Below are 22,558 nucleotides of genomic sequence, written 5' to 3' on the forward strand. Positions count from 1 at the left end.
TCGTGGGACACTGGACGGAGGCTGTTAGGAATCTGGTCTGGCCCAGATCTCCAGATAGAAAAGAACTGGACTGAGGCAGCGAGCAAGGTGAGCCTCAAAGTCAAGACCTAGTCTTGGCAGTGACTATCCTTGAAAGGGAGGGCGGCGGTGTCCAATGTGTTTATCACATCGGTCATCGTTTACCACCTAACTGTTGTTCCTTGTCCAGATTCGTGGTTGGGCAAGTTGGAGAGGCAGATCTTCCACTTTTTGTGGAAGAGCTCCGGTCTACTTGTGAGGTGTTCTATCTGCTGTCAAAAACCGTTAAAGGGTGAGTTAGGGATGCCTTGACTGTTGATGCGCAAACATGCATTAAGGTTGAGGCACCTCTGGCTTTACCTGGATGGTGAACGGGTGTGGTCTCCACTTGCAAAACGGATGTTCCCCAGGTTCACTAGTTTTGGTGGAAGAGAAAACTGGTTTCATCGAAGATCGAAGTTGGGTACAAGTTATACAGAGTGTCGCAAGGCTCTCCTCCATTTCTGCAACTCGGGCAATGCCAGTGGTTTGGGTACCACCATGGTTTTCTATAGTAGGTTGGTAGAGGCTGGAAACGATGATGCCCTGGGGAGGACCCTGGGTCTTGATGATAATCAGTTGGACAGTCTGTTCCGCAGAACATTCGGGCCAAAGACACTGGATAATTTCAAAAGGTCTATGGCCTGGCAGTGTTACCAAGGAGCCCTACCAGTTCAGGATAAGCTCACTAGACACAGTCATCCTGGCCCATCGGCCTGTCCAAGATGCGGGCGGGATGAGGAAACTGTCCCACATGCTATTGTTCAGTGTCCAGGTGTGTCAGAATTGTGGGCTTATACAGAACACCTTTTGTCAGATGTGAGGAAAGTACAGCTATCGTCTGTGTCAATTTTAAAAACTGACCCACCAGATTTCCTTACGGAAGAAGGTAAGAATTGTTTTCTCGTGGTAGTAGCAATCGCAAAAAGAGGTGATTTGGAAGTCGAGGGTGAAAGGAGTAATGACAGGTAGCTTCGTCTCCGGCCTCACATTGGTGAAGGCCTTCATCTTTCATCTAAAAAGGAAAGTGGGGCTATAGAGAAGGTGCCTGTCAGTGAGAATGTATAAAAATAGATGGGTACGTGTAGCACGAATGTTGGTATGAAAGACTCTGCATGAACACGCTATAAAGGTTACCAGAAGGTGTCAGTAGAGAAACAGGGTTCACGGGGTCGGGGCGCTAACCTGTTTTAATACCTGATTTTTTGTCTTTTATTGTTTTGTAATTGTCTTTTGTCTATCATACGATTATCATTTTTGCGCATCTTAAAATCTTATAACCATCCGTATGTATCTGACCCCAACCAGGCTGCATTGTCCCCTCTATATGTCTCCTTGTGGGAAATAAAGAAATAGCTTATATAAAATTGTCATGCCTCAGATTACTGAGATGAACTTACCAAGGATATATATACAAACTTTAAATTTTTTTACCAAAGTCTACCTGCATAAATCAAAACTAGTCATGGATTACTGAGATGAACATACCAAAGCTATATATACAATCTTTAAAATTTCATACAAAAGTCTACCTGCATAAATCAAAACCAGTAAATTTTAATCTATTTTTCAAAAATACTTCTTCATATATTTTTCTAATTTTAAAACAACATTCAATATATTATAAAAATGTTATCTTCTCCATCTCTGACGAGCGGAAGTATTGTTTATCAATGTGTATCAACAATGGATTCCATTATAACGATAATACTTTCGTGAAACGATCATATGATGCATTAATTAACAAATTTTTAAACTGTCATGTTTCATATATTTACATATATTTTTAATACAATACTACTTTAGACACATGTATCTTCGTGAGAAATTTTTTTGATATTAAATTTCATGCTATTGTTTCAAAATACAGTATATATAATCGCTCATATTAATGTCTAAATACTTTATAGTTTTAATATTTTTGACACTTATACAAAGAGCACTCATAAATTCAGTGTATAATATTCTAACAGAATATACATAATTAATGATATAGAATTTTGTCAGTGAACAGGTCACAGTCTCAAAGCAACGAAAGTATTTTGACAAATTAAATTTAAATGTTGAAGTGAATCTAACTGATTTTGTGTGTTATTTTAAATGGCTTATAAACACCTTCCACGCTGCAATTGTTTTCGTTCCAGCACACGATCTCAGATCAGGTCACTTGCTATGCAAGTGCATCTCCGATATATATATATATATATATATATATATATATATATACCTGAGTAAGTACATACATATAAAACAAGGTGGGGAAAATAGTACTTGAATACCAGAGGTAGAATAATATGCTTCATTATTAAAGCTGCAAAAGCATCACAAAAATATCACAAAAAACTGCTACTCCGAGTTTCATGTTCCCATTTGTTGGGCAGGTGTGATCACAAGTGCCTGACGAATGGGAGATATTTTTGTGATGTTTTTGCAACTTTAATAAAGTGTATATATAATACATACATAAATGAAAGTGTGTGTGTGTGTGTGAAAGAGAGAGAGAGAGAGGTGGAGGGAGAGAGTGAGTGCAATGTAGTTAGCACAATAATTCATTAAGTTTATACCCGTATGAAATAGAGTTGAAGATTGAAGAATATTTTACTCAACCAAAGGCAAGGGAGATAACTCAAAGAATATTTGAAATAGATTGCCAAACCAGATTCCACACGTATGCATACACACTCACACATGGACATACACACGTAAAGCAATCTTTCTTCCCATGCATACGAAGAGTCGAATGTATAGAAGGGGATTTAATAAATTATAACCCTCACTGTTAGAATATAAATGATGGAAATAGAATTCAGAGCTATAGGTTTTCTTCAGCTATCCAAGAAATAAAGGAAGTCCAGGATTTAGTTCTGATAGCTGTGGAAGGAGCTAGCTGAAAGTTCAATTATTCTACAAGCAGGTGTCCAGGGTTCAGTTTAGCTACTCAAGAATAAGGGGGTCTAGGGTTAACTGTAGCTACCAATGGAAGGAGAGGTCTAACTACCAAGAAATGAAAGGGGCCCATGGTTCAGTTAAGCTAGCCAGGAGCGATAAGTGTTCAGTGTAGATATGGATCCAGAGTTTATTTGGTATGTAACTCAACTCATCCTGGACACTGATAAAATTTGATGTTTAATATGAAAACTCTTCAACTTATTTGAGATAAAGTGACAACCTCCTAACACTTTGTCAAATGAAATGTCATACTAAAGTGAAAGTGGGGTCAAAAAAAGAAATCGAAGGAATAGGTCTCTGTTGAAGTCGAGTCAAGAAAACCCAGCTGAGGTTATGAGAAAGGTTGCATTAGGGTCAAAGGAAATGGTCATGCAGTAATAAGGTCAACCTCAATTATATTGCTGACAACAAAGACGACAAATTAATAGAGTTCACAAACATATGCACACATTTGGAAATGTATGCAGATAGCTGGATTCACACACACAAACACATGTTGAGATCGATGTAACATAAATATTTCACACTAATATAGAATGAGCAAAATGAAATGCAAGTTCTGAGCCTAAGAATATATTAGAGCACTAATTAGCAAAATGTATTTATTCTGTTACTTAGTGTTCTAATTAGTGCAGAATTCAATGCAGAATTGAATACATATGATGTACTTAAAATCCACTAATTATGGTTTTGCTTTATGTTGCTTGTTTCAGAATCACTTGTATTTCCATTGTCACTTTTTCAATCATTGCTTTTCATCTGATTGCATTACTGCAATAGAACCGACTTTGTCTTTCATCCTTTCAGGGTCGATAAATTAAGTACCAGTTGTGTACTGGGGTCGATCTAATCGACTGCCCCCCATTCCCCCAAAATCTCAGGCCTTGTGCCTAGAGTAAAAAAGAACATCTTTGTATGTCTTTGGTCTCTGTGTCATTTCTTCTTTGTAAACACAATGTTGTCAAGTTTAACAAGCTACATTATCTTAAATCTTAGTTCACTTCTTATTCAGCTACCTTTTATTTCATATTCGTAGCAAACACTTCCCCCTAGAATATATCATCTCCACGTTTTTGCCTTCCAACACCTGCTTCTGGATTCACATTTGAAATGTGAAGGTGGAGAACAGTCATGGCAGTAGGCTGATGTTAAATGTTTCTCATTACTTGACATTGTGGTTATGAAGTGTAAAACATAATGAACAATTTGATAACGATGATAATGCTGAGTCAAACAGTAGGTATTCTAAGAGTTAATTAAAGCTTAGTTTAATTTATTATCCAAAGATATTTGAATATGAGCAAGGACTATTCTTTGAAGTATCCAAAATATTAAAGAAAAACAAAGAAAAACAGAATTTTTACTCAGAGTAAAGATGAAGCAGGTGTTATTTAGCAAGGAGAACTTTAAGAATCAGTTAGTCAAAAGGTGTAAAAACAAATTCCTCACAAATCAAGCTCCAACTCTGAAAATCAAAATTCTTTTCTTGCTGCAGTTCATGTTAAACATCAACCATTTCTTTGAACCAGTTCCGTATCCTTTGGTTATTATGCTTCTATCCACACGGCTCTCAGATTGTGTGAGTTCACTCATTTGACTTATTTTCTTCATTATTCAGTCACGAGGTGGAGGACCAAGAACTTTTAGTGAAATCAGTTTGGATATGTATAGGCAGGCTGAAAATATCAGATTTAACCCTTAAAATGTTGGAGTAGGAGCATTACGTCGCCATATGAGTTTTCTCCTCTCTCAATGTGACACAATAAACCTGCAGCTACAAGGGAGAAAACTCTACAGCGATATAATGGACTTAAGTGTGTTAAAGATTAACAAGGATAACAATAATTAGGTAAACCTTGATGGCTTTTATTTGTCGCTCCTGTGAAGGCTGGGAGCAGTGCAAAACTGTTTCTTTGATGTATAATGACTGAATCTTTATGCTGCTTTGGTGGGAATTAGGTCGTTATGTCCCCATAGATGGAATGATTGTGGTGTTCAAAGGAGGAGACAGAATTGGTACAGTGACAGAAGGTTTACTAAGTCAGAGGAGCAGAAGCCATTGCAGGAGAAGTAAAAGAGACAGAGCAAAAAAATAATAATAATTAGGTTTAGGTGATTGGGTATTTGCTAGGATTAGTATGGGACAATTGTGTAGCAACAGCATTGCCTCACATATGACAACATTACTACTAAGTGGAGTATATCAGTAATTAGGGCCTAATCAAGCGGAAATATTCCCTGATTCTGAAAAGGACATGTGATGTTTGGGATGCAATCTTTGCTATATTATATATTCAAGATTGCAACGTGAGATCAGATATTGTGAGGCTAAACATTTATAGATACCATCAGGGATTTACTGATTAACTGTCTGTGTGTAATACAAAAAAGAAACTGTTTTCTTAAATGTGTATTAATTGAACATTTGTGTTGGTTGCTCACAGATGAATGCCCTATTTAGAGGAGGATTTCAAAGTCTCTAATCACAGAAGAATGAGTCTGGCATGATGGAAGCCTATAAACAAGGTAACTTAGCTAGGAAGTCCTCATGCAAGTTGGAGGCTTTGCAGATGTCAATGGCAACAATATTGCTTTCAGCAAATTTCTCCTGGTAGGGCTCTTTGGAAAATGTAATGAGAAAGGAGAAAAACCTCGGAATAAATTGGTCCATGGAAACTGCATCAAGAAAGGAGAATATCATGGAAAAGCATGCCTATGGAAACTCTATTCAGAAGAGATCTTTGGCAGAGTTTGTTAATGGAAACTTTATTGAGAATAGACATTGAAGATGATATTTCCAATTTCTAAATTTTGGATATGACAGTACTAGAAGTGTGATTGGTAGGGTGAAAGAGTTTACTTTTCTTGGGAATAAAACATATTGCCATGTGTTTTAATAAGCTGGGATATTCCACAATGTGTGAGAGAGAGAAAGATTGAACAGTTTAGAGAGGGTAAGATCTAGTTTGGGTACACACTATTTGAGGCCCTGTCATTGATACAAAGTTCCTTCATGATAAAAACCTCCCTGCTGGTGACGGTGACTTCATTAAGGTGTTACAACTGCAAGTAGACCATCAAAAAGGGATCTATTACTAAGGTGATAAAAGGCTATGGTAAGCTACGTAACAATGCTTACAAGAACATTGCATAGCAAGTTACTCAAAGATCAGCAGAGAAAAGCCTTGAGAACATTTTTTAAAAGTGTGTTGCTGATGGGAAAAACTCGTTTGCATATAAAAGTTGGTGTTTCTTTTAACAAGGTCGGGCTCAGAACTTTTGAATCAACCCCTAAATATTGACACATAAACATCCATCATTTAGATTAGTAGTATATTACTTGAGCAGATCTTTCTACAGATATTATAGCCCACACATACGTCTGTGTACATGTGTGTCATCACTGATATAATATATTCTATATTCATATACACAATTTACAACTGAGATCAGAGTGATGTATATTATTTGCTAATTTCTCTCTCTCTCACTCATTTTCCCTCTCTCCACACTAACATACATGAGATCACTATATTTATTCATACATTTATACACACACACACACATATGTGTATATGTGTGTGGATGTGTGTATTTGTATATATGTGCATATATTTGTATATAAGTATATATATCTGTGTGTGTGTGTGTGTGTGTGTAAACACATATTGCCCCTGAGTTTGAAACAGAACACTGGTAGAAAACTGAAATTGTGTAAAATGTTTACAGACAACAAGGATGATGATGATGATAATGATGTTGATGATGGTGATGATAATAAAACTGTACAGAATAAAAAAAACAAAACGGTGAAGATGAGTGAGTGTGCGGCAGATTATGACATCATTTCAGCTGAAGTATAGCCACCATCAAGGTTGATACAATAAGAAGGAACACATTGTGGATATTGCAATCTCACAGTTTAAAACATACTATTCATTATAGGGAGATGGCAGTTAACTCTTCTGATTGTCATTTAATTTACATCATTGAAATTGTCAGTGAAAAATAGTTTTGTCGTTTCAGATCAATATAATCACTACCCAAAACAGACACCACAAACACACATGCACACACACACATGCACATTCAGACACTCACATGCACTTGAATCAATGAAAGAGCTTCTTGGTAGCTGCTCACTATACTCAATATAAGAGCTAAATCTCCTTCTAGCATCTTTAGAATGGAGATCACATTTTTTTTCTTTTTTCTTTTAAGGATATCTTGCATCATAAATAAATACAGAATAAAGATCAACAATATAAAGAGGATGGCCACAATATATACACTGATCAAATAAGGGAATTCAATCCAAACTGACATGCTGGACCTCTTATATTTGCATATTCAGGGTGACGGGCCCCGTGAATTACTGCTAAACATTATATCAGCACCACTATGTTAAACAGCAATAAACCTTATACATACCTCACTCACACGCAATCATTATCATTATTATTATGATATCTATGAGTTCCACGTTTCTGATTGAACAATTGGAAACATAAAACAGTTATGACTGAAGAAGCTTTGGCTTCTAATAAAACAGGCACGCTATTTTAAATTCTGAGCACTTGCCCCATTTGTAAATGCAAATAATCAATCAATCCAGATACATACATACATACATATATATATATATATATGTATGTATGTATATATATTACACACAGACACACACTTATATACAAAATAGAATACAGTTAAATAAAACAAGTCCTTGAACTGGAATCCAGTCTTCTAGTCAGGAACAAATATAATTTTTGATTTTGTTTTTGCAATACAGCCCATCTTGTCTTTTTTTTTTTAATTCTTTTTTCTGGGGGGTTAGGGCTTTCAGCTGCTTCCAGAAATAAGTTAAATGGTAGGAAAATTGAAGAAAGACTCTCTCAAAAATTCTTTATGAATGGTGAGTAGACTTTGGTGAGCAATGAGAGAATTGCTAGAAATTATAAAGTAGTGAAAATGATTTTAGTAAAATGCAAGGAGGTGATGGTGGTGGTGGGTATTTTTTTAGCCTTATTCTAGAACTAAGGCACTGTTTAAGAAAATGTTCATAGTGATTTCGGAATCAGTGTCATTACCTTTACTGCTGCCATCTGGTAGTTCCCGTCGTCCTGGCAACAGGAACACTATTGATGTGGCAATGAGTACATGCCAGATGCTGTGAACATATTTATAATTTGTTTCGGTCTCAAACAGTGTGAACAAAAGAAGGCCCACCAGAGCCAGTAGCACTCCGGGTAGTAAGCAGAAGACGTATCGACGCCACGTTGGGTAACAATGATGCCTCAATCGACATTGGTAACCCTGAAATGAAGGAGATTGTAAACACTTTTAAAAATATGTATGTATGCGTGTGTATGTATGTATGCATGCATGTGTGTGAGTGTATACACTAAATATACTAATATATATATGCATATGGATGAGGACAGCTGTGTGAAGAAGTGTCACACCCTAACAGTGAAGGGAACCTGTGGAAAAGGTAGACCCAGGAAGACATGGAATGAGGTAGTGAAGCACAACCTTCAAACATTGGGCCTCACAGAGGCAATGACAAGCAACCAAAACATTTAGAGATATGCTGTGCTTGAGAAGACCTGGCAAGCCAAGTGAGGTCATAGCCATGGCTGATGCCAGTGTCGCATAACTGGCCTGTTTAAAAGCACCCTTCAATCATTGGGCAATATGCTGTGCTTGTGTTAAACCAAGTGAAATCGTAGTTATGGCCGATGCCAGTGCCACCTGACTGGCACCTGTGCTGGTGGCATGTAATAAGCACTGTTCAAGCGTGGTTGATGCCAGTGGCACATAAAATGCACCATTCAAGCGTGACTAATGTCAGTGCCTTCTGACTGGCACCCGTGTCGGTAGCACACAAAAAGCACTATTCAAGCATGACCAATGCAAGTGCTGCCTGACTGGCACCTGCGCCAGTGGCACATAAAATGCACCATTCGAGCATGGCTGATGCCAGTGCTGCCTGACTGGCTCTCATGCCAGTGACACATAAAAGCACCCACTATACTCACAGAGTGGTTAGCATTAGGAAGGACATCCAGCTGTAGAAACCTTGCCAAATCAGATTGGAGCCTGGTGTAGCCTCCTGGCTAGCCAGTTTGCAGTCAAACTGTTCAACCCATGCCAGCATGGAAAGCGGACGTTAAACGATGATGATGATGATATATACATCAGTCAGTCTACAGAGACTACAGGCCAAGACCAAGGTGGAAGAAGACTCAATGCATGACTTCCTGTCTACAGATGACTGCACACTCAACGCTGCCACAGAGGGTCATATGCACCAGAGCATGAACAGCTTTCCCACTGTCTGCAACAACTTTGACCTCACAATCGGTACTCAGAAGACAGAGGTCAGGTACCAACCTGCCCCACAAAAGCTGTTTGTGGAACCAACTATCATTGTTGAAGGGGAAACCCTGAAGGTCATTGATAAGTTCATGTACCCCGATAGCACACTCTCCAGATCTGTGAATATTACACTGATAATTCCTAATTAGAAGGCAGTAATCCTGAGCAGCAATAATTGACAAAATACAGTTAAACAAGACACAAAACTGCTAAAAGCTATTTACTTACCCAAGATAAGAAGACCATTCCTATACCAAGTACTAAGGGAACAACATTTAAAAGTAAACTATGTTTGTCATAGTCAACAGCTAATGCCAAGAACAAGGCACCCATCACATCGAATATTGTCCGAAGTTTATCAGGCAGGCGAGCCATGGCCATTAATGTTACCCATACTGCCATATAGCTACCAAGAAAGTCACTGAAGCTCAAAACATCATATTTCATCATACAATATTGGTACAAGTTGCTGGCATCACATGCGTGGTACACCTGGAATAAAAAGAAGAGTTACAACGTTAAACAGGAGTGTGAGTTCTTCTTTTACAGTTGAGATGAAGGTATAAATTTACCTAGATTAGAGAGGGTAGTTGTTGTTAGCACTCCATCACTTACGACGTCGAGGGTTCCAGTTGATCCAATCAACGGAACAGCCTGCTCGTGAAATTAACGTGCAAGTGGCTGAGCACTCCACAGACACATGTACCCTTAACGTAGTTCTCGGGGATATTCAGCCTGACACAGTGTGACAAGGCTGGCCGTTTGAATTACAGGCACAACAGAAACAGGAAGTAAGAGTGAGAGAACGTTGTGGTGGAAGAGTACAGCAGGGTTTGCCACCATCCCCTGCCGGACCCTCGTGGAGCTGTAGGCGTTTTCACTCAATAAACACTCACAATGTCTGGTCTGGGAATCGAAACCGCGATCCTATGACCGCGAGTCCGCTGCCCTAACCACTGGGCCATTGCGCCTCCACAGAGAGGATAGTAGTAGTAGGTAAATAAGTAAGTAAAATCCCTAGTTGGTGACTGCAGTGGGAGGCTGTCCTCTCAACCAATACGATGTTGTAGGTGCTGCTGGATGACAGACTTTGGTGATGATGTTATTCCACACTTTCCAATCCATAGAACAAACCAAATAATGTACCATGCTTATGGGTTCACAAAACAATGATTATAAGAAAGCCGGAACTCATGAAATAACAGTGATCAATGCAATTACTGAAACTAAGATGATGATCTTACAAATACAAATTTATTTTTTACATTACATATCCTGTGGTCTGGTTGACCGTTGGGGCACCACTGATGACTTTGCAACCAGGATTGTTTTGGCCATCAAGGAGGTTATTACAAGTTCAAATATGCTTGGGGCACATTCAAGCCCATAACAAAGCCATTCACTGTGTTTTGTCATGGAGAAAATTTCTCGCTGTTAGAAGAAAATGGAGTGTTTTCTCCATGACAAAACATAGTGAATGACTTTCTTACGGATTCAAATATGTCCCAAGCATATTTGAACTAGTAATAACCTTGTGTTTATTACACATCACTGCTTAGCGCTGCCACCCCAATGATCTTACAACCTTTTTTTAATTTTTAAGTAGTAAAAATAATATTTTGAAAAATTTAAAAGAGCAGCAATGAAATTTTAAAAGATTAATGATTGTAGCAAAATTTGAACTCAGAACAAATATCTTCACCTAACTATCAGCAATTCTGGTTTAACTCAGAACAAGAAAAAGATGTTTTTTTTGGTATTAATCAGTAGAAAAAGAGCAGCACCAAATTTTCCAAAATTTATCCAAAACTAGTGAGGAAAAAAGGAGGAAGATCTCAGTAGCCTCACACTGAAGGGAGATCTTATTTAAATATTTGTAACAGAGTGGATTCCACTAAGACACCTAAGAGTAGTAATGTGATGATGCTGAACCGTTATGATAAAAACCCATCCACAATGTCATTGATTCTATGGTACAAACTTTGTTTTAAAGTGACGTATGATGATGATGGTGAATGATGATGACCTAAATTAAAACTGTTCATCAAACTTTCATGGTAATTTATGTTCCAAATTCCAGACTAATAAAGACAAAATTTAATTTCAAAATTTACTTTCAAAATTAATTGAAACGAAGACAGTGTATTTCACTAGAAATACGATAACAAAACAGTTAAATTATGTGACAGATTAAGTCTAACACCCAAAACTGTTGAAATGAAATAATTTGTGATGTTGTGTAAAATAACAGAAACAAACTAAGAAGTAAAAGGTTATACTTACTGCTGAGAAGAACATTGTGAAGATATATACAACCCCTTCAAGGTAAAAGCGTCGGTAGAAAGCCAAGATGATAGCTGGGATGAAGAATCCATTACTGAGGGTTAACAACATTACCGCCAACAGTTCCAAACTATCAGAGTTGGCATCAGTGTCATCAGTACATACATAACCTTTCCATCCTGAAACAATAACAAAATGGGGTACTTAAAAGAGGATGCATCCACTATCCACTAACTAGACTGTTCTATACAATGACAGTCGTAAGAGTAACAAAAATAACAACAAAATCTAATGCTGGCACAGAGGCCACAAATTTGAGCAGAAGGATATAGGTGATTAGACTTGAACAGATACTTTCATCTGTGAACCGCAGACAAATAAAATCAAATTCGGCTTTCGCCAGATTTGAACTCAAGAAGCAAAAAGCAAACCAAATAGCACAAGGTGTTTGTTTGTCATTCAAAATTTGTGATACAGAATCCTACAAATTTAAATAGCGGGAATATATGGCCTCATGACTGGCATGAACTGATTAGATTTTGGGATCAATCCAGTACCAGACAAGGATTCTGGATTATTTTTCCTGTTTTTTTACTTAATTTTTGAGAGCAGTCGGGTTCATTTTTAGTATTCTCGTTTGTGAAAGCAGTCAAGTTTATTTCAGATATCCTCATTCTAAAAATCATCTCTGGCTAATCGTTCAGAGGACATTGGTGTTGCCTTGGCGGAGGTTTGTGCTCTCTGAGTGCTCTTGTTCATATTGTTTTGAATTAAACATGCATTTTCTCATAGGCTTGAGATTTCAATGATATGATTGTTTATTTTACAATGACATTGTAGGGTAGGTGTGAAAGGCAGGATCTGGCTAGTTTGAACATAAAACAGGGAAAATATATACTAAAGGGTTAAGCAATAACAGAAAAACAGACAGAACTTACCAGCAAAACATCGACATGCACTAAATACAAATAATCCACTAATGTATTCAGCACAGTGACCATAATGGCCACATTTTTCATTTAAACATCGAGATTGAATGATAGTGAAACGTGCAGTTGGAAATGTATGACATGGCTCCACAGTCCTGAAAGTAGAAGAATACAAGAGCTGATTCAGTAATAGCGAGTCAAAACATATTGATTTCAAATTTTGGCACAAGGTCAGTACTTTGCGGGAAGGGAATAAGTTGATTATATCAACCATAGTGTTTAACTGGTATTTATTTTATCGACTCCAAAAGGATGAAAGGCAAAGTTGACTTCATCGGAATTTGAACTCAGAACAGAAGGATGGATGAAATGCTGCTAAGCATTTTGACCGGCGTGCAAATGATTTTGCCAGCTCGCTGCTTTAGCATTGAAAATATTTAGAATTTTGTTACACAATGTAGGGTGGATTGTATTTTAACTTTCTAGGGGCCAGATAACTGGCATTCCAACAGTTACGACAATAAAGGTTCCAGTTGAGCCAACCAATGGAACAGCCTGCTCATGAAGTTAATGTGCAAGTGGCTGAGCACTCCACAGATACGAGTACACTTAATATAGTTCTCAAGGAGATTCAGCATGACACGGAATGTGACAAGGCCAGCCTTTTGAATAACAGGTACAACTCATGTTTGACAGCTGAGTGGACTGGAGCAACATGAAATAAAGTGTCTTGCTCAAGGACACAACATGCTGCTAGGAATCAAACTCACAACCTCTTGATTGTGAGCCAATTATCCTGACCACTAAACCATGAGCCTTCACAGAGGCCAGATATGGAAAGAGATACAATGTCTAAATAAGTGGCTCTCAATTGGGGTCTGTATGGCCCTTGGGGATCCATATAAGATTTTCTTGTTAAAATTAATGTGCAATAAATCACTTAAATTCCTTCTGCAATACACAAAATATTAAAATTTCTTTTACAAAATTCCTGATAATATTTAATTATAAAAATACAGTAAGATTCCATTTTTATATAATTTGAATAACTATGGAGGTCCAGTAGAATAAAATAGGAATCAGGGGTCCATAGGCAAAAAATGATTGAGAATCAATGGTCTGAAGCATCATCATCATCATCATCATCGTTTAACGTCTGCTTTCCATGCTATAGTTACCATGAGAAAAACTCTCATATTGGCTTTTGGTGCAAAATGCACTCTTGTGTATGTCACTAGCAGGAAGGTGAATCCTTGCCATCTCCATTGTGGAGACCACCAGATCATGTGATTTCGACCATAACTTGGATGCTCAACTGAAATTAAAATGCCTTTGATCATTGGGGCTAAACAAGTCCCTTCTTTGGGGAAAAAGAAATGCTGTACTTGACAATGTGATACAGACTATTAACATCATCATCATAATTTTACTCTAGCATCGGTTGACTGACAGTATCTCACCACATGGCATGGTCTTTTATCGTCTGACATACACAACAAAAGAGAACATTGACAATCCATGTTCTTGTGCATGTAAAATGGTTGGCAACAGGAAAGGCATCCAACCATGGAAACTAATAAAAAAAAAAGAAATACAACAGCAGAATGGACTATGGGAATTTTACAGTGCCACCAGCACCAAAGAGGTTGTATGCTAGGACTAAAGAGTCCCCTGCCTGAATAAACAACAAATAATCATAGCTAGAAAAAACACCTTTGGTCATAGGTTTGCTTAATCAGGGCTAACCTAAGGTTAACAAATGAAACAAATCATTTACAAATAAAACGATATATCTAGATATATAAGTGCTCCAGAATGGTCCTGACCATAATGGCTAAAAGAAATTAAAGAACATAAAGGTACAGAGCAATTTACAGATGAATTCCATGACTCCTCTTCATTTTCAGCACAAATTGATTAAGTACTTACTGATTTCTCTCTATGGAGTAGCACCGACTTATTAAAGCTACATAATAGTCCCCAAACTCTGGATATGGTATATGAATTCTTTGATGATGATGTTGATCGTCTGCAGACTCAATAGAAAGCAGTGCACCATTGGAACAATTCTCTAAATTGTGAACATCAGGGAAACCATCTTTGACAATGCACATATAGATGGTAGCAGTCTGGTTCTCTGACTGTAACAAGAAACATAAGTTTACATTAACAAATTTCTGAGATATATTCCATTTAAGAGAAATGACAAATGTTTGGGGCCTGAGAATAACAACAAAATCTGACAATGTAACCCTTAGGACTTCAATATCAATGTGCAATGTTATACTGCAAAGGGACAATGCTCAATCACATAAAATGTCTGAAAAGACTCAGAATTCTTTGACAACATGAGAATAATGATTTCTTTCACGGACACAAGGCCAAATATTGTATGGGGAGAGAACAGTCAATTACATCAACCCCACTACTTATTCAGTGTTTTATTTAACTGACTCCAGAAGGATTGAAAAGTAAAGTTGACCTCAGCAGGATTTGAACTCAGAACGTAAAAATTATTCTATCAAATGTAAGGTTTGTTCATTTATATTATTTTGAATTAATCATGCATTATCTTGTAGTTGATGTGGTTGCTTAGACTTCAAGAACACAACACACGGTCAGGAATCGATCATGTGCTGAATACCCTAACCCAGGGGCTTTCAAACTGTGGTCCGCAAGGACAAGATAGGGGGTCCGTGGACAGCAAATACTTTTTCTGGGCAATTTGATTTTATATATGTTTTTTAATCGAAATCTTTTAATTGACAATAAACGTATTTGTTAAATACTGTTAAATAAACAAATGTAAAAATATATGTTATTTTAAGCAAATATTTATGTATAAATTTCATAAGCGTTTATAAGGGGGTCCCTAAGGTAAAGCTTGAAATATAAAGGGGTCTGCAAGTCAAAAAGTTTGAAAACCCCTGCCCTAACCCACATGTCTCTACTTAGTAATTTAAAATAAGGTATTTCTATATTATTATTGTCTACCAGGACTTGACATCTCTGATATTTTCGGGTTCATGTCATTGAAGAAAATAAAGATACTAATGACATTTAAGTAATTGTTTCACTTCATCCAGTTAAATTGTAAATTTTTCATAGATTTTCATCCTCCACAGGAGGCAGTGAACTGGTAGAATTGGTGGATTAGCATTAGCTCTAACATTTTATATCCAGAGTTAAAGCATCATAGTAACTCTAACTCTTTACTCCACAATACTTTATTTTCAACCAAAAATAAACATATGGGCGTAGGAGTGGCTGTGTGGTAAGTAGCTTGCTTACGAACCACATGGCTCCGGGTTCAGTCCCACTATGTGGCACCTTGGGCAAGTGTCTTCTACTATAGCATCGGGCCAACCAAAGCCTTGTGAGTGGATTTGGTATACGGAAACTGAAAGAAGCCCGTCGTATATAAGTTTGTGTCTGTGTATATGCTTGTGTGTCTGTGTTTGTCCCCACCAACATCACTTGACAACTGATGCTGGTGTGTTTACGTCCCCGTAACCTAGCGGTTCGGCAAAGGAGACCGATAGAATAATACTAGGCTTACAAAGAATAAGTCCTGGGGTCAATTTGCTTGACTAAAGGCAGTGCTCTAGCATGGCCACAGTCAAATGACTGAAACAAGTAAAAGAGTAAAGAGTATTCAAAATCGTGAGCATAATACATTTTAAGGCCATTTTCCCTAAAGTAAGCCATTAACCATTGCAAACTCCATAACAGTTTTCTCCACTTTGAATCATATTTATCATGGCTCCCTTTTTGGGGCAGTGTTTTACAACCAATCAACAACTCTTTTACCTGCCTCATATGACACACAAAGACACTACTGGGCACCTATTCTAGGACAGGGGAAAACTTAGTAACCTGAATACAAATGTAATAGTGGTTTCAAATTTTGGCACAAGGCCAGTAATTTCGAGAAGAAGGTAAGTCGATTACAACAACCCCAGTACTTAACTGGTACTTATTTTATCGACCTCAAAAGGACGAAAGGCAAAGTCGACCTTGGTGGAATAATATTAAAAAAGTATACTAAATTACATCACACAGGAGGGAAAAAGAAAATAAAAAATTTTTAGAAACTCACAAGTTTTTGTTTATCAAAATGCAACGTTATACCAATGGTACCTCCGGAATTGGATAGAAAACGGACATTGAAACCAGTTATCAGACTGTGAGTGTCAGGAACAACTAAAGTGTTGTTCCTCTTTGGCATGAGAAATTCATTGGGAAAGACATAAATACTGTTGAAGTTCTCACTGGCACTACTGAACTGTCCCAACATAGGAAGTATAATACACTTGGACTGAAATTCTGAGGCCACCTGGCTTTTGTTAGCTGCCATTGATTCATCTGTGGAATTCTCCATGAAGATATGTGATGACTTTGCTTCACATTCTGAAACAGTAAGACAACAGAGTTGTTAGTAGTAGCAGCAGCAGCAATAAGGAGTCTTGTACATTTGTCACAAGGTTGTACTTGAATAAAGAGAAGGTTAAGGCAGAATATCAACAATCCAATGAGAAATACTTATGTGGTGAGGAAAAAGCAATGCTGGTTTCAAATTTTGGCACAAGGCCAGCAATTTTGGGGAGAGACTGGATGATAACATCAACCCCAGTATGTGACTGGTACTTATTTTATCAACCCTGAAAGGATGAAAGGAGGCGCAATGGCCCACTGGTTAGGGCAGCGGACTCGCGGTCGGAGGATCGCGGTTTCGATTCCCAGACCGGGGTTTGTGAGTGTTTATTGAGCGAAAACACCTAAGCTCCATGAGGCTCTGGCAGGGGGTGGTGGCGACCCCTGTTGTACTCTTTCGCCCCAACTTTCTCTCACTCTTTCTTCCTGTTTCTTGAGTAACGCTGCGATGGACTGGCGTCCCGTCCAGCAGCTGGGGGGGAACACATACGCCATAGAAACCGGGAAACTGGGCCCATGAGCCTGGCTAGGCTTTGAAAGGGCGACGAAAGGATGGAAGGCAAAGTCAACCTTGACAGATTTTGAACTCAGAACATAAAGACAGACAAAATGTCACTAAGCATTTTGCCTGGTGTGCAAATGCTTCTGCCATCTTGGTGTCTTATGAAAAGGCAATATTAATGAATGACTAATATTTTAATTTCAGGAAATATGGATGAGAAACAATGCATGGCATGTTTCAGTATTATTAAGCTTCCTCAACAAAACAGATTTCACTGTTCTTACTTAAGTAATGACAAAAGAATTACTAAGTAGATGTTTGACAATATTGCACAGGAGCGGATAGGGAAACTCTGTTAGAGTGACCTGATCCCTGAATAAATTACTGGTATCTTTCTCATTTCCCCCCCGAGACTGAGGGAAAATAAAAATCAACCTCAACTCAATTTGAATTTTGGGAACGTAGCAGGAGTATAGCTAAATGTCGTATTCAGTAATTAGTTACGTCCACAAAACACTTTCTGAAACTGCAACATCTTAATGGATGATACTGATGACAGTGATGATGTTGGTGATGTTGGTGATGAGGTGGAGGAGAACATAGGCTGAGAACTAAAAAATTTAGCAGCGGAAGAAAGAGGACCATCAATAAAAAAACAATCAAGTGATCATCATCATCATCATCATCATCATCATCGTTTAACGTCCGCTTTCCATGCTAGCACGGGTTGGACGATTTGACTGAGGACTGGTGAAACCAGATGGCTACACCAGGCTCCAATCTGATTTGGCAGAGTTTCTACAGCTGGATGCCCTTCTTAACGCCAACCACTCAGAGAGTGTAGTGGGTGCTTTTACGTGCCACCAGCACGAAGGCCAGTCAGGCGGTACTGGCAACGGCCACACGCTCAAAATGGTATATTTTACGTGCCACCTGCACGGGAGCCAGTCCAGCAGCACTGGCAACTACTATTTACTATTTAGTACACACCTTCACCACACAGACACTCACAGTATCACCTCCTCCATTACTGAGATCTTCTATAACAATTTGCACCACTACATTGACATTGCAGTACCACTTCAGACTGCTACATTGCCACTCCCAAAACACTCCGTGCTACTAGGCTAACATAATATACCATACCTCTCCTCAGACATTCATATATCACTACATTGACACTGCTGCAACACTTCATACCACTATGCTGACACTGACACAACACATCATATACCTACGTTAACGGTACCCCAACAGTAACTTACCTTCAGTGGTTACCTGCCATGTGACAGTGACAGGTGCTGTACTGTTGATATCACGGAGATAGAAGGCAACAAAGTTTAACCCTGAGCTATTGGGTGACACAACTCGAAGGTGACAGTTCTCCGTAGAATTTGTACAGTTGATGAGAAACTCATCGACATCAAAAGGTGGCATGTTACCGTTGCCGATGGATACATAGATAGGACATCCTCCAGTGTCCACCGAGTCAACGGTACAGTTGAGTACAGAAAAATAGTACAGGTAGCTCAGAGGAGGGAGGACAATTCTGGAATGAAAAGATTGAACAAATGATAAGAGAAAAGAAAGACTAACTATATAAACATGGTACAGACATACACATATTCGGGGTGTGAGGTAAATTTAGTGTTGTGCTACAGATGTAGTGAAAGATCCTTTGTTAATTTGAACTCAGAACATTGTAATACAATACCATTTCTCTTCTATTTATATATTTAGAACAAATAAGGGATATACATGCATATTGCATAAGACATGCGTGTAGGACACTGCACAAGATATGCATGAAGAACACTGCACAAGATGCTTGTAGAACTCTGTGCAAAACACACCTGTGCAACACTGTGCAAGACACCTGTAGGACACTGCACAAAACACACCTGTGCAAGATATACCTGCAGGACACTGTGCAAGATACACCTGTAGGGCAGTACATAGGACACACCTGTAGGACAGTACACAAGACACACCTGTAGGGCACTGCACAAGACACACCTGTAGGACACTGCACAAGGCATACCTGTAGGACACTGCACAAGACACACCTGTAGGACACTGCACAAGACACACCAATAAGACACTGCAAAAAACACACCTATAAGACACTGCATAAGACACACCTATAGGACACTGCACAAGACATGCCTGTAGGACACTGCACAAGACATGCCTGTAGGACACTGCACAATATACACCTGTAAGACGTTACACAAGACACACCTGTAATACACTGCACAAGACACACATGTAGAAGACTGCACAAAACCCACCTGCAGGACATTACACAAGACACACCTGTAGGAGTCTGCACACGGCACACTTGTAGGGCACTGCACAAGACACACTTGTAGGACACTGTGCTGCACTAGACATGTCTGTAGGAAATTGTACTGCACTAAACACACTTGTAGGACACTGCACAAGACACCTGTAGGACACTGCACAAGACACACCTGTAGGATACTGCACAAGACACACCTGTAGGATACTGCACAAGAAACACCTCTAGGACACTTTACTAAAAACACAGATGTACGACACTGCACAAAACACACCTGTAAAACACTACACACAAGACACACCTATAGGACATTGCACAAAATGCACCTCAAAAATGTTGCACAAGACACACCTGTAGGACACTGCTCAAGACATACTTGGAGGACACTGTTCAAGACATACCTGTAGGACACTGTGTGAGACATACCTCTAAGACACTATGAGACATACCTGTAGGGCACTGTGTGAGACATACCTCTAAGACACTATGAGACATACCTGTAGGGCACTGTGTGAGACATACCTGTAAGACACTGCATGAGACATACCTGTAGGACACAGCACAAAACCCACTTGTAGGGCACTGTGTCAGACACAAATGTAGAACACTGCACAAAATGCACTTGTGTGACACTGTACAAAACACAAGTGTAGGACACTGTACTGCACAAAACACACCTGTAGGACACTGCACAGAACACGTTTGTAAGACAATGCACAAAACACTCTTGTAAGACACTTCATGAGACCCACCTGTAGGATACTACACAAAACAAACCTGTTGGACATTTCATAAAACACACATGTGGGACACTGCATAAGACACACCTATAAATCACTGCACAAAGCACATCTGTGCCACACTGCACGGAACATGCCTGTGGGACAATGCAAAAAACACACCTGTGGGACACTGCAAAAAACAACACACTTTGTGGGGCACTACACAAAACATACCTGTGAGGCACTGCATAAGTCACACCTATAAAACACTGCACAAGACACACCTGCAGGACACAGCAGAAGACACAACTGCAGCACACTGCACAAGACACACCTGTGGCACACTGCACAAGACACATCTGAAGGCACAGCACAAGACACGCCTGTGAGACACTGCACAAGATGCCTGTGGAAAACTGCACAAAGCATGCCTGTGGCACACTGCACAAGACATGCTTGTAGGACACTGCACAAAACACACTTGTGGGACACTACACAAAACACACCTGTGGAACACTGCACAAGACAGCTGTAGGACACTGCACAAGACACAGCTGTGTGACACTGCATAAAACACACCTGTAGTGCACTGCACAAGACACACACATAGAAGATTGCACAAAACACACATGCAGGACATTACACAAGACACATGTGTAGGAGTCTGCACATGGCACACCTGTAAGACATGGCATAAGGCACACCTGTAGGACACTGCACAAAGCGCACTTGTAAGACACTGCACAGAACACACTTGTAGGACACTGCAGAAGACACACCTGTAGGACACTGCACAAAACACACCTGTAGGACACTGCACAAAACACACCTGTAGGACACTGCACAAAACACACCTGTGGGACGTGTCTTTAATACTCACTTATAGTATTTCATCTTGGACTCAAAACCATGCATTAATGTTGTTGTAACAATTGTATTGGCCACAGCTTGTCCATAACCTTTCCTCGTCTGAGTGACCAACATACCACGTACAGAGTATTTACATTTGGTGAGGATACCCTGCAGAAAAATGTACAGTACCACCATCATAATCATTCTAAGCATCATCATCAGCATCACAGCATGACATTTACATAACCTTTAACCCTTTAGCATTCAGATTACTCTGCGAAATGTGATGTTTGTTTATTCACATTGTTTTGAATTAATCATGAATTAAACTTGTAGCTTCAAAATTTTGATAAAGTGATTGCCTGTTTTTAGAATGACATTGTATATAGGGTCAGCCTGAGAGGCAGAGTTTGGCCAGTTTGAGTATAAAATAAGTAGAATATTTGAGCCTAATATGGCTGGTTTAAATGCTGAAGGGTTAAACATGGATGATATAAAACAGAAAATAGCATAACAGCATAATAATTAGCTCAGTTATTAGCAGAAAGTTGAAGAGAAAGTAGATGTTATACATGGCAGATGTACAAGAGCAATAAACACAAAGAAAAACAAAGGAGATAGATTTTCTTAAACGCCCAGGAGATTCTCTGGAGCTAATAGATACTTTCTGATACTTAGGTAGTCAAATTCGCAGTGAAGAAGGATGTTCTGAAAGAATAGTAGCTGGAATAAGAACAGGATGGAGAAAATTCAGAAAGCTATTACCTCTGTTGGTAATAAAAGGTCTTTCTATCAGAGTGAAAAGAAAATTGTATGATGCTTGAGAACAAACAGCAATGCTACATGGTAGTGAGAATAGAGTCGAGAATGCAGAGAGCATGCGAAGACTAAAAAGAAATGAAACAAGCCTGCTCTGTTGCAGTACAATGTAAGTGCATTCATGGCAAAATGTATATGCATTGAGAGAAAAATTGGGCGTAAGCGGAATCAGATGTAGTGTGCAAGAGAGAAGACTGGGTCGGTATGGCCATGTGAAGCATATGGATGAGAACAGCTGTATAAAGAAGTGCCAACTGCTAAATGTGGATGGAACTTGTGAAAGAAGACGATCCAGGAAGACATGGGACAAGTAGTGAAGTTTTATCTCAAG

The 22,558-nt window shown here is 38.8% G+C and overlaps 1 protein-coding gene across 11 annotated transcripts in view; it reads right to left on the reverse strand.

The window, feature by feature from the left end:
- LOC106882402 (transmembrane protein 8B) overlaps nt 1-22,558 on the reverse strand; it is an 81,700-nt gene that overhangs the window by 20,180 nt on the left and 38,962 nt on the right. For 8 of the 11 annotated variants that reach the window (XM_052976396.1, XM_052976394.1, XM_052976395.1 and 5 more), the window contains 8 exons: nt 21,437-21,576; nt 18,798-19,081; nt 16,696-17,006; nt 14,526-14,737; nt 12,606-12,751; nt 11,668-11,846; nt 9,613-9,876; nt 8,094-8,319 (listed from right to left, as the gene is read on the reverse strand). In XM_052976396.1, the coding sequence (XP_052832356.1) occupies nt 8,094-8,319; nt 9,613-9,876; nt 11,668-11,846; nt 12,606-12,751; nt 14,526-14,737; nt 16,696-17,006; nt 18,798-19,081; nt 21,437-21,576 (1,762 nt within the window). Of the gene's footprint in view, nt 1-4,455; nt 4,683-8,093; nt 8,320-9,612; nt 9,877-11,667; nt 11,847-12,605; nt 12,752-14,525; nt 14,738-16,695; nt 17,007-18,797; nt 19,082-21,436; nt 21,577-22,558 lie in introns of all 11 variants that reach the window. The other 3 variants (XR_008266709.1, XR_008266707.1, XR_008266708.1) reach the window with 1 other exon arrangement.

The sequence above is a fragment of the Octopus bimaculoides genome, chromosome 24, assembly GCF_001194135.2.
Source record: "Octopus bimaculoides isolate UCB-OBI-ISO-001 chromosome 24, ASM119413v2, whole genome shotgun sequence".
NCBI classification, from domain to species: Eukaryota; Metazoa; Mollusca; class Cephalopoda; order Octopoda; family Octopodidae; genus Octopus; species Octopus bimaculoides.